Source organism: Carcharodon carcharias, chromosome 13 (genome assembly GCF_017639515.1).
Source record: "Carcharodon carcharias isolate sCarCar2 chromosome 13, sCarCar2.pri, whole genome shotgun sequence".
Lineage (NCBI taxonomy): Eukaryota > Metazoa > Chordata > Chondrichthyes > Lamniformes > Lamnidae > Carcharodon > Carcharodon carcharias.
Window position 1 is genome coordinate 100,353,294 of NC_054479.1, and position 13,829 is coordinate 100,367,122.

A 13,829-nucleotide genomic window follows, 5' to 3' on the forward strand; every position below is an offset into this window, starting at 1 on the left:
TGTCCTGGATGGTGTTTAGCTTCCTGAGTGTTGTACTCACCCAGGCAAGTGGAGAGTATTCCATCACATTCCTGACTTATGCCTTGTAGATGGTGGACAGACTTTGGGGAGTCAGGAGAGGAGTTACTTGCTGCAGGATTCCTAACCTCTGACCTGCTCTTGTCCAGATATTTGTCCAGTTCAGTTTCTGGTCAATGGTAACCCCCAGGATATTGACAGGGGGCAAATTCAGTGATTGTAATGCCATTGAATATCAAGAAGCGATGGTTAGATTCTTTCTTGTTGGAGATGGTCATTACCTGGCACTTGTGTGGTGTGAACGTTATTTGCCACTGTCAGCCCAAGCCTGGATACTGTCCAGGTCTTGCTGTCTTTGGACATGGACTGCTTCAGTTTCTGAGGAGTCGCTAATGATGCTGAACATTGTGCAATCATAGCGAACATTCCCACTTCTGACTTTATGATGGAAGGAAGGTCGTTGATGAAGCAGCTGAAGATGGTTGGGCATAGGACACTACCCTGAGGAACTCCTGCAGTGATGTCCTGGAACTGAGATGATTGACCTCCAACAACCACAACCATCTTCCTTTACCAATGGCAAAGCAATGGCTTTGAATAAGTTCTCCATTAGAAAATTCCTAGCAACTGAAGTCTGCTATTGTCAACTCTGAGCAAGATGGAAATCATGCAAAGAATCTGTGGTCTAAGGTCAACACTTGTCATTCTGTAATCAAGCATGTTCATACATCAATCTGGACAACTGCTATATTTTCAGAACTTGCACAACTTACCTCATAGTCAGTGACTGGCACAATAACTTAGTAGCTCTGAGATTTTACATGCATACAGATGGGGGATAAATGGTCATTTAAACTATTCTGAAAATTAAAATATACAACTTCAGTCGAAAAAGATAATGAAATGCCAATTTTTTCTAACTAGGGATGATGGCCAAGGCAATTTTGAGCCAATCTGGAGCAAGACCAACTTTCAGAGATTTTTTAGCCAATTAATAAACATTGATTGGCATGTGACTGTCCTTTGAAGAAATTTATGGTATGCAGCATCCAATTTTCTCAATCGATCTCTGTTCTATACATAAAGGATGCCATCTTCTAAGTCATATCAAAATATGACCTTCAGTTGTGAATATCAAAGGTTGTAAAGGAGCACTTTGCAAGACTTGCACTCTGTTGGGATCAGCTGGCTGAGTGTCTAATTCGCTGAGCAATCTCGCAGCAGCCATTGTATTGAACTTCCATGGTCTCCTCTTGGAACTCACTATTGGGCCTTCATGCACAGTAATGCAGGCCCAGTTTTGGAAGATAAACAATGCAGGTGGTTTTTTTCTAAGCAGCTCTCCTGCCTCATTTTGTGAGTCTACTTGTGTTGCCCTCCCAAAGGCTGGGTGTGCGTCAGCAGCCTCTATAGAAGAGAGCCCATGGGGTCTCAGAGCACCCCGAAGGGTGTTTTTCCATCTCCTCAGACAACAATTTTCAAGCTTGCAGCACTCCTCTTTTTGCTCATATCCTACAATGTCATACCAATGTCATGAGTCGGCAGCGCACCCGCTGACGCCTAAGAAACATATTAAGACCACTAATGTATTAAGTAACCTGGATTTTTCGCTGCCTTTTTTCGTTATGGTTGGCAGGCAGGCAAATCGGCCAGACGGCCTTTGGATTTTTGAGGAAACCTCATTCAAGGATGGGGACGAGGTTTCCATATTAATTTTTTTTTTAAATGTTTGGGCAGAATTTTAATGTTAAAATCTTTATTTGCTGGTTTTAAATTCCTCAACTCCGTGAGGCAGCCCTCTGCCTTCAGGGAGCTTTCATTGATTGTGTGCGTTCCCTTGCCAAGGGGCTGACCTCTGCCATCACAGAAGTAAGGCCATGTTCTTGGCCAAGGTCTGGAACTTTGGCAAAATTGCTTTCATGGCACTGGCTGGGGTGCATGGGAGGAAGGGGTGGGTTCCTGGCACACAGAGGGTTCAAAGGAAAACTGGCATAATTGTCTCTCATTCTCTCCTGGTTGTTTAATTGTCTACCATCATCCACGACTGGATGTGGCAGGACCGCAGAGCTTTAATCTGATCTGTTGACTGTGGGATCACTCAGCTCTGTCAATAGCATGCTGCTTCCTCTGTTTTGACTGCATATAGACCTGTGCTGTCGCTTCACCAGGTTGGGACTTCATTATCTAGGTATGCTTAGTGCAGCTACTGGCATGCTCTTCTGCCCTCCTCATTGGATTAGGATTGATCCCCTTGCTTAATGCTAATGGTGGAATGAGGGATATGCCAGACCACGGGGCAGAATTTTGAGGTTGTTGGGCGGGCGCAGTGAGTGAGCCCAGGAGCTGCCGGGAAATGGCCTGCCGCCCGTGGTCAGCCCCTGACTGCAATTTCACGCTGGATGGCCAATCAACAGCTAGGCAGTGTGAAAGGCATGCTGAAATGCTCAGCGCTGCCAAGGTGAGGCTGGGAGGAGGGCGAGCTCTGCAGTCAGCGCGGGCAAGGGAACACGCGCAATCAGTGAAAGTTCCCTGAAGGCAGAGGGCTGCCTCACGGAGTTGAAGAATTTAAAACCATCAAATAAAGATTTTAAAATTAAAATTCTGCCCAAACATTTAAAAAAAAAAAATTAATATGGAAACCTCGTCCCCGCCCTTGGATGAGGTTTCCTCAAAAATCCAAAGGCCGCCTGGCCGATTCGCCCACCTGCCAACTGTAGCGAAAAAAGGCAGCGAAAAATCCAGGTTAATTAATACATTAGTGGCCTTAATAGGCTTCTTTGTCAGTGGGTGCGCTGCCGACTCATGAGCACACCCGCCGACCAAAATATCACGCAGGTGCACGATGACATTGGGCTGCTCGTCCGATGTCATCGTGCACTATTTCACACTCGGACACACACCTGCATGCCAAGCAAAAAATCCTGCCCACGATGTTACAAATTGTAGTAGAATACAATGCTACTGATGCCCAGTTTCAAGCTGTTAGCTTTGTTCTGAATCTCTATGCAAAATAGTTTTGCTCGGTATGGTTTTATCTTGCCAGATCATGTGTAGCTACCATAACGTGCCTGGATCATATTCAGCTCACCACCCACCCCCACCTCCCTAAAATTCAAACAGAGTGGAAGGAGGCTTTTATGTTTCACACACTTAGAAACATATTATTACAACACTGAGGTGGTGTTACATTTAGAGGTTTTGTCTTCTGGACGTTTGAAATAGAAGGCCAATCTGCCTGGATGTAAAAGATCCCAAGGGCCAATATTTGAAGAGAAGCAAGGAATTCTATAATATTGTGGCTGCAATCCTCCCTGAACCACCCGCAAACGATGATTATCTGGTCATTCATTCATTAGTCGTTTGTAGGACTTTGCATGCAAACCAGCTGCTGCATTTAGTTACATAACCAGTGACTGCACAGGGAATTCCATAAGGACATGATGCTGTAGGAAGCCTTGCATTCATACAGAAACAATATTTATTTTGTACCTTTAACTCTTTGGGCCTTTGTTTTTCTGGCAGACTTGAAATGCCAGTGCATTCTATTGCAATAATAACTGCATTTACATTGAAGGATTATGTGTGATTGTTGGAAGTTTAAAAGTCAATACTGAATTAATTTTTATTTCATTTTTGGGATATTTTGAAAACAAAATACAAAATGGTAACCCCTGGATTGCTCGGCTGTAATTTGCTCATCAAAAACTGAGCAGTTTTGCACATTATTTAGGGGCTCTCTGTACTGCAATTCGTAGGTTAAAAATTAGGTTGATTTAATCAAGACGCTACCCTTGAAATGGTTTCTGCATGTTGGTGTCTAGATTAGATTCTTTTGAGATTTGCACAAAGTACCTAAAAGCATATTTTTGATGTGTCTAGAAAAATAAATCACAAGAGACATCCAATTTGGAAATGATTAACATGTTACGAGATTACTAATTGACAACAAAATCTAATTGTGATAGCCCCTGCATAAACAGCACTTATCACACAGCATTTTGTGCGCATACTATGGAGCTTGCTACTCACCATTCAGGTAAAACACAGAGGCTGCTGATGAATTTTTAAACAAAATAATAAAATTAAACAAGAAAGGATGAACCATATTACACTACCCCCTTCACCCACAACTATACCTTTCCAGATATATACAGATTCTTAAGGATAATACATTACAAAATCCATCTTATACTCTAATGTTCACAACATGTATACAGTCCATGAAAACCAACAGGTGACCTGTGGTCAGACACACCACATTCTGAAACCAAGTGACAGATGCCACCCAAAGCAGATGCTATGAATTTCTCATCAACTCCCCCAGACGCTTGACACACCGTGAACCAACCGGTCTCACTGAACTCAGAATTTCTCCCAGGGGTTTCCAATCTCAACACTTGAAGTACTTGCCTTGGAATCCTCTCCTAAACGACGCTTTCACTTGGACGTCTTCAGCAAGGATCCACCTCGAAGGGTTTGAACTCTCCTTCCAATGTTCTCCTCCTCTGGATCTCTACATGCATTCAGGCTTCACCCTACACACACACACACAGACGCTCAGGTATTCGACTGTGCCAAGCACGACACCACTGCTTCACAGGCCCAAAGTAAGGAGTCACCCAACTATGGCTGTCTCCTCCATCTTCTGGCTTCTTGCAAGCCCACTTTGCCTTGATTCTGCTTCCCACAGCCTTTTCTCTTTAATTTGGTGCCCTTTCCTCTGCTCTTTACTTTAACTTCACTGAACAGGATCTGTTCCAGATTCCAGTCCTTGTCCTTTGACTTAACAGTCCTCTTGGGACCTTTTCCTGTACCACTCCCTGGTTTTGGGGCTTCCTTCTTTTTCTTTGGAACTTGCTTCCTGCAGTTCTCTCTCCTGTGTTCAACTTCTTCTGACATCTGTTTCCAACTGCACTAAAACTGTTTTTCTGTTTGTCCCCGTATTTCTGTGGTCCCCCTATTGCTCAGCAACAGCACAATTTTTTTTCCTACTTTGTTTTAACTTCCCTACACCACTTCAAGGGTCGTAAAACCTCATTAAAATGCTGGTACACAAACAGGCTTCAGACTTGCTGACTCCAACTCAGAGAAAACTCCAAGTGAAACTAGACCTAGGTTTCACCCTTTTAACCCACAAATAAATTCAACTTTAACTTAAATTTAAAGCAATAGCTTATTCCTAACATACTTACTTAAAACTCTCTTCAGCTCCTAACAGTAGGTATACCTACATAATACCAGCTTTTTTGGTCTATTCTTTTCTTTTTTAGAAAGAAATATCCACAAAGAGCACTAAACAAAGGCCAAGTTTATTTGGAACCACTAAGAGCAGCTTCAAGAAGGTGCTACCCTATTTGAACAAACTATAAACAACAACTGGTTATTTGCTCCTGTATTTAAACCTGTTAGGTAACTGCTTTTTTTCATTCATTTACAGAATGTGGGCATTGCTGGCTAGTTCAGCATTTATTGTTCCTCCCTAATTGCCCTCGAGAAGGTAGCACTGAGCCACCTTCTTGAACTGTTGCAATCCATGTGGCACAGGTATACCCACAGTGTCATTAAGAAGGGAGTTCCAGGATCTTGACCCAGCAACAGTGAACAAATGGCCATATATTTCTGAGTCAGGATGGTATGTGACTTGGAGGGGAACTTCCTGGTGATAGTGTTCCCATGCATCTGTTGCTCTTGGTGGTAGAAGTCACAGGTTTGGAAGGTGCTGTCTAAGGAGCCTTGGTGAGTTGCTGCAATGCATCCTGTACACTGCTGAAGGAGTGAATGTTTGTGGATGAGGTGCCAATCAAGTGGGCTGCTTTATCCTGGATTGGGTCAAGCTTCTTGAGTGTTGCTGGAGCTATACTTATCCAGGCAAGTGGAGAGTATTCCATCACATTCCTGACCTGTGCTTTGTAGATTGCGGACAAGCTTTGGGGAGTCAGGAAGTGAGTTACTCACAACAAAATTCCCAGCCTTTGACCTGCTCTTGTAGCCACAGTATTTATATGGCTAGTCCAGTTCAATTTCTGGTCAATGGTAACCCCCAGGATGTTGATAGAGGGGGATTCAGTGATGGTAAGGGAAAACATATGGATTCTCTCTCATTGGAAATGGGCATTGTCTGGCACAAATGTTCCTTACCACTTATCAGCCCAAGCCTCAATGTTGTCCAGGTCTTGATGCATATGGGCATGGACTATTTCAGTGCCTGAGGAGCTGTGAATTGTCCAATCATATGTAAACATCCTCTGTTCTGACCTTATAATGGAAGGAGGATCATTGATGAAGCAGCTGAAGATGGCTGGGCCTGAGGAACTCCTGCAGTATGTCCTGGGACTGAGATGATTGACTTCCAACAACCACAACTATCTTCCTTTGTGCTAGGTAAGACTCCAACCAGTGGAAAGTTTTCCCCCATTGATTCCAGTTTTGCTAGGGTTCCTTGTTGCCATACTCTGTCAAATGGTGCCTTGTTGTCAAGGGCACTCACTCTCAACTCACCTCTTTTGTCCATGTTTTGACCAAGGCTGTAATGAGATCAGTAGCTGAGTGGCCCTGGCTGAACTCAAATTGAGCATCAATGAGCAGGTTTATTGCTGAGTAAGTGCCGCTTGATGGCAGTGTCGACGACACCTTCCATTACTTTGCTGATGATTGAGAGTAGACTGATGGGGCAGTAATTGGCTGGGTTGGATTTGTCCTGCTTTTTGTGGACAGAATATTATGAGAGTCTGGTTATAATCATAATCTAGAGTGATGTGGATATGTAGTAGATATCCTACTTCCAATTCAGAGACTGGAAATACATCAATAGGCTGCCCATGGTGTGCCTTCAGGTTATTTTTCAAAGTCACGTTTCAATTCATAGAAAGCACTGCCTTGCCTGTGGGAACTAGCTTTTGTGTTGGATTGGGCAAAAAAGTATGTGGAGAAATATGAATTTAAACATTGAGTTTGGGATTTGGACAATGTCTTCAATGAAGCAAAGCAAAGCTTTGCACTCCCTTCTGAAGAGAAGGATTAGATTACTAGAATCTTGAACAATACCAGGTTATTTTGGGTGATGAATCAGAGGTTTATGACGTTGTCCATCATATCAAGAATTAACTGCAAAATACTAAATAATGAGGACTCAACAGTTAAATAAGGGCAATATATTTGTGCCCGAATGTACAATTCTGCATTAATTGGCTGCTTAGGCTTGTTTTTCCTGTCAGCTTGCATTTTTTTTAAATAAAAAGCTACTTTGATATTATGTCAGGTCAACATTTTGCAAATACATGGTCAAAGTAGTGACTCAATGCATATTTAAATGTCCATTTTATACACGTTAGCTCACTATGTTTCTACTGATTATGATTGATATAGTCTTGTGAAATTCACAGTCACACAAGAATTTATGAATTTCATAATATGGTTTTAATTTCCCAGCCCTCAGTTCACATCAACGACAGTTAACATTCATAGTAATGTTTTCATTGTTGCAATAGGTAAGACTAATGGGACAAAGTACAAATAAGGGAGATTAACTGTCTGGAGCAAACCTGAGTGAGGTACAAACTTGAACTGCAAACTTTGGCAGGGAAAGGTACAAATCAGACTAGACTTGGCAACAATGAAAAGATGATCACGCTTGTACTGCAAAAAAAAAAAATGGCAAAACATTCAATGGATGCCATATTTTTAATTAGTTAAAAATCAATTATTTCTATTTACAGCAAATGAAATCTGTGCCTCCATGAGGCCTTAGCAGTCTTAGGAACATAGAAACATATGACTTAGGAGCTAGAGCAAGCCATTTGGCCCTTCAAACCTGCTCCACCATTTATTAAGATAATGGCTGATCGGATTGTGGTCTCAATTCCATTTTCTGGTCTGCTCCGCATAACGCCAGAATCCCTTGTCCATTAAAAATCTGTCTAACTCTACCTCGAATAAATTTAATGACCCAACCTACACTGCTCTCTGGGGAAGAGAATTCCACAGACCAACAACCTTAAGAGAAAAATTTTCTCCTCAGCTCGTCTTAAAAGGGAGATCTCTTATATTTAAACTATGTTCCTTAGTTCTAGTCTCCCCCACAAGTGGAAACATCCAACCAGTATCTACCCTATCAAGTCCCCTCAAGATCTTATATATGTTTCAATAAGATCATCTCGCATTCTTCTAAACTTCAGAGTATAGGCCTAATCTCTTCAACCTTTCTTCATAGGATCAGCCCTTCGTCCCAGGAATGAGTTGCGTGTACCTTTTCTGCTACTACTTCTAACGCAATTATATCTTTTTTCAAACAAGGAGACCAAAACTGTACACAGTATTCCAGGTGTGATCTCATCAAGATCCTGTACAGCTGCAGTAAAACTTCCCTACTTTTACATTCCCTACCCTTACAATAAATGTCAACATTCCATTTGCCTTCCTAGTCACTAGCTGTACGTGCATATTAACTTATTATGATTCATGTACCAGGGCACCCAGGTCCCGCTGTATGACTAAGTTCTGCAATCTCTCTCCATTTAAATAGTACACTGCTTTTCTATTCTTCCTCCCAAAGTTGAAAAGTTTACATTTTCCCACATCATACTCCATCTGCTAATTTTTTTCCCATTCAGTTAACCTGTTTAAATCCCTTTGCATCTGTCCCGCTCCTGTTGACAACTTACTTTCCTACTTATCTTGGTGTCATCGGCAAATTTAGCTACCATACATCAAGTCCCTTCATCCAAATCATTATGTAGATTGTAAATAGTTGAAGTCCCTGAACTCATCCCTGTGGCACTCCACGAGTTACAGCTTGCCAACCCAAAAATGACCCATTTATCCCTACTCTGTACTTTCTGTTAGCTAAACAATCCTTTATCTATGCTAACATGTCAGCAGCCACTTCTTTTAAGACCCTGGCCATCTGGTCCTGAGCGCTTATCAGCCTTTATGTTGAATAGTTTTCCCAGCAGCTTTTCCCTAGTGATGGTGTTTGCTTTCGTTCCTTCCCTTTTGGTTTTCATGCAGCTTTGGGAAGTTTTCTAAGTCTCCTACAGTGAAGACAGGCACAAAATACCTGTTCAATGCCTCTGCCATTTCCTTGTTTTCCATAATCAATCCCCCAGACTCTCTCTCTAAAGGGCCAACACTAGCTTTAGTTACTCTTTTTCTATTCAAATATCTCCTTAAAAGTCTGTCACTGCATCTCTACTTTCCTACCTTTTAACCTAGTTACCTATTTCACTTTAGCTAGCTCTGCTTTCATACCCCTATAGTTACCTTTATTCTGGTTTAAAACACTTGCCTTAGACCCACACTTTACCCCTTCAAAGTGAACATGAAATTTTATCATATTATGATTGCTATCACCTAAACGCTCCTTTAGGTGACAGTGTGACTTTGCAGAGATGTAAAATTAAGCTTCACATGAATTGTTTGATATCTAAACCTCTCAACTGATTTCTTTAGCTAAATACTTCATTACACTCCTTCGAATAATGCATTAACTAAATCAACTTGCTGCATCTCATTAACCAAGTTAGGCAAGAACAACTTTTCGCTTAGTCGTATTTTGCATAATGGAAAAGCAATTAACACATTTTTGGGGTCATAAAATAATTAAATGGAAGGAAAGTAAGTGACCAAATAATAGGCATACATTTATATAATAAAGATAGGTATTGGCTACTAAATTCATTAGCCCTGTATGAAACATTTCTTACTGTTTTTGTTCTTTAACCTTCATTTTCTCTCCTGCCAAGTTGCCTCTGTCGTATAACTTCCTTCTGGATAATGGTGAAGGTTCAGGTACTTTCTTTTCTGATGGTGGTGGCCTGGATCTAAAATCAAGAGCAATTTTTAATAAAAATATTATATCCCAACAAGTGATTGCAAAATCCAAACAGGAAAAAATAAAATGATGGAAAAAAACCCCTAATTATTTAAAATTAATTTAGATGTTCTATTTATATACTGTAGCATGTTATCCTGCATCAAAAAAATCCATCTGATTACTTGCCAAGTTAATGGCACACCAAGTTAACTAATATGCTCTGCTGTCACTCATCTCTGTGTCTTCAATAAGCTATTGCACTTCATAGTACTTTTAGCAAGAAAAGAGATATTGGTATCAAACTTCTTTTTACCTGTAGTTTTGTTCCAAGTCAAAAACTGCACTCGGTGTTCCAGGATTAGTGATAATTTCTGTACATTTATTCTACAGATCAGTTTCTCAGGCACTAAAATATTGCATAGCTGCACCAAGCCCTTCAGCACCATCCTCTGCCTCTTAAAGTAGCATCTTGAGCTGTTATCTACAAGCAGACTACCCAAAGCCATTGAATTCCCATCATAAAGCCAGTAAGTAATAAAAAGCATCCCTTGTTTGTATTTATTATTTTTGCAAGTAACACATGCACTTAATGCAACATAATCTAAGCCAAATACAATTAGATCCCAGTAAGAAGAGGTCAAGACTTCACAAACAACAATAGCTGAAGTATTGCATTATTGCACACTTTATATGTTGCTTGGAATACAATACAGCATATGTTAGTATCAGATTTTTTTTAAACTAAACCATTTTAATTTTGGTTATTTTCCTTTGAATCAAATTACATTGCAGAATTTTGTGTCTTGTAAAACGTGCAATCTAGCTTTTTGGAAATGGGCAATGTTGAACCAGCTAATAATCAATGTATGGCAAAATCTTTCAGGATTTAAGGTTTATACTTCATTACAAAAGAATGTATTATTTGAACACTTCTTTCTAAAATTATGCAAGTATCATTAATGAAGCAATGTGTGGTGCTATACAAAATAGCTTTGAACTTTCTACAATGCTGTACTGGGAAAAGAAAAGGTATTAAGTCAGCTTGTCAAATAAAAATGCTTATCTGTAACTGATTCCATTAAAATGACCAATTCTGAAAAATATTAGATTCTAATTTTAAGTTTTTAATCTAAATACATTTGAATTCTAACAGATTAGAGATTGTGATTTTCAACTGTTCTCACAACCACTTTTTTAAAACACTTCAATATTAATAGCAATTAAACATAAGCAAAATATTTATTGAAAGGGTATTCACAAGAAAAAGAACACAATTATACAGTACCATTTTCTGTTTTGAAAGCTTATAAAAATACATTAAAATGCAAATACTAGACCAAGTAATTTTAATGTATTTATAAAGGTCACAATCACTAAGTACAATTTGTCTTGCACAGAAAAAAACAAAAGTCTTTCATATACATCTGGCAACTTCAAGGTAAATAAAATGAACTACGCAAATAAATTGAAAGAAAAAACCAAAAGGCAAGAGTAGACCAACAACAGGAACTGTTCAGACAGGAGATGATAAGATTTCATACTCAGCACTGACCTATCCAACTAGTAAAGGTGGTACAGGCAAAGCTGGAGGTCCTTGGATGACTGGAGAATTCAAATTAAAGTGAGACTAACAGTAGCATGTGACAAATTGACAATAATATAAAATATGATTAAACCAAGTGTAAAAAATGCAGAGGGAAAGCAAAGATTAGAAAGTATGCAGGAAAAGACTGGCAGGTAAATAAAAAAAGATTTGACATAAAAAGTAAAAGAGAAAGTGTAGAGACACATGAAATAAATCTTGCACAGGATCAAGTACTTTTTCTGGCTTTTCATAGAAATGTGTGAAGGACAAGAAAAGGTAAGAGAAGGAAGTAGAGTAGTTAGATAACATAATTATAGATAAGAAAATATTGTACTGAGTAATTTAATGATCTTAGAAAGTGGGAAAAAAATGCAATTTACCTAGATTGCTAACGACAGGTATGCAAATAGAAAATATTTCAGTTCCTAGCACTAACATTCTTCACCTTGATCAGCTTTATATGAAAGAGATGGGCACAGTAGAAAAGGGCATTGTCTTCCTTATTCATTCTGCTGTCCGGTCAATTATTTTGCAACTCCCAACATTAGTCATATTTTTAATTATGCAATGGATTTGCCTATCTACAATGTGCAATGTTTAAAGTTCAGCTACTAAATTAGAAGTATTAAGCCCTGTATGCTCAAGGGCTTTTTTGAATAAGGGCAAACTTTTTAAAATCATGGCTTAAGTCTTTTCGCAAATCAATATTTGTTTTGTAAATCAACACTTTAAGTCTGGGATGTATACTAAACACTTATTTTATGCTGAACACATTGATTTAATGCCAGAATTAAGGATTAAAGACAGAAAAATGCCATCATAAACCAATGCAGCATCATGCAACAAGCTGAGCTAATTAGTGCATGGCAGGCAGAACTTACATGCTACTGCCAAGCCTAAGAGGCAAGCCAGATGGTGATGGGATTATCTCTTTTTCTCTAGCTGAAGCAGCATCAGCCAGCAAAGAAGTTCCAGTCTCCTTTTCAATTTCTTGCACCTCTGCAACAGGCATTAATGGCACAGGCATAGCAAGATCTCCCGCAACAATATCTGAGGCAGAATCACTACTGTCTGCATAAAGCAACTCCATTTGTGTAGCTGTCCTCCTTCGTGCCTGTACAATAATTTGCAGAAACATTTAAGATTATAATACATTGTTAATGGTTAATTTTCAGCAGAATACATTTAAAATTGATTATATAATCTGATATTTTAAATAGCTACAGTAAACAACTATTAGGACGACTCAAGCATGTGGTAGTTTTGAACCAACTTGGTAGCATGGATTTAATTCTGCCATCTACTATATTTCTTTGATCTGGCAATTACATTCCTGTTTCAATGTCAAGGAGCAATTTATGAAGCAACTATTAACTTGAAAGCAATAACTACTAATCATTTTATAACTGTACATTAACATGACATTGGACAATACTGCAGATATTTATCTGACAAATTAATTTGAAATAAACATTCAGGAGGTCTCTCTACACCAAAGAATTCTTTCTAATATTTCATATCTAGTATTAATGTAACTCTCCAACCAAGTTAGAAAACAAGAAACTCAAATACCTTATCCTTTGGTTTGGTGTCACCTGTTAATTTCATTAGGTCAGATGTCAGTGAACTGCAGAAATAAAGGTAAAAACACTAAGAATCCAAATAAACTTCCTGCCCAGGGAGATACAATTTCATCAACTAATTTATTCAACAATTCATTCTGATGCAGGATGAAGGGTACAATATTTCCTTATTTATATAATAAAAGCAAAATATTGCAGATGCTGAAGATGTGAAATAAAAACAAATGCTAGAAAAACTCAGCAGGTTTGGCAGCATCTGTAGAGAGTGAAAAAGAATTAATGTTTTGAGTCCAATATGACTCTTCTAAGGAACTCAATAGTTAGGTTATCTAACTTCTCTTACTTCCGCCTCTTCCCCCTTTCTTGTCCTTCACCACACATTTTTAAGTAAAGCCAGATAAAGTACTTCAATATTTCTGCAGATATTTTAATAGGATTTAACATCCAATTAAACAACCAACAGAATGTATCACCTGAAACCCCATTTTAATTTACTTCCTCTAGAGGACAAAGGCACAATTTTTAAAATTCCTGCCATCATTTAGGAATACATAAAAACAAATCTTTTCCAATCCCTACCAAAAACTTTGATGAAACATTGAAATATTAAATGGGTACCATCGCTGATCACGAATGATTTAAGAGCATCCTTCAAACACAACTTTAGATGCAGTCTGCAGTAAAAAGATGTCAAATGCAACATTTAGTAACTCAGTGAATATCTGGAGAAATACACTATACTGGTGAAAGACTGGAGGTAAGGAAGGAGATCCATATTTTAGCACAGCTGTTTCAAAAAGATGTTTCTAGTACAACTCAGTGGCTGTTTTTT

General features: G+C 39.1%; 1 protein-coding gene across 2 annotated transcripts in view; it reads right to left on the reverse strand.

Annotated features, from left to right (window-relative positions):
- Positions 1 to 13,829, reverse strand: part of kif21a (kinesin family member 21A) — a 136,802-nt gene that overhangs the window by 12,332 nt on the left and 110,641 nt on the right. For both annotated transcript variants that reach the window (XM_041202464.1, XM_041202463.1), the window contains 3 exons: positions 12,987 to 13,041; positions 12,296 to 12,528; positions 9,720 to 9,836 (listed from right to left, as the gene is read on the reverse strand). In XM_041202464.1, coding sequence (XP_041058398.1) covers positions 9,720 to 9,836; positions 12,296 to 12,528; positions 12,987 to 13,041 — 405 coding nt within the window. The remainder of the gene's footprint in view (positions 1 to 9,719; positions 9,837 to 12,295; positions 12,529 to 12,986; positions 13,042 to 13,829) is intronic.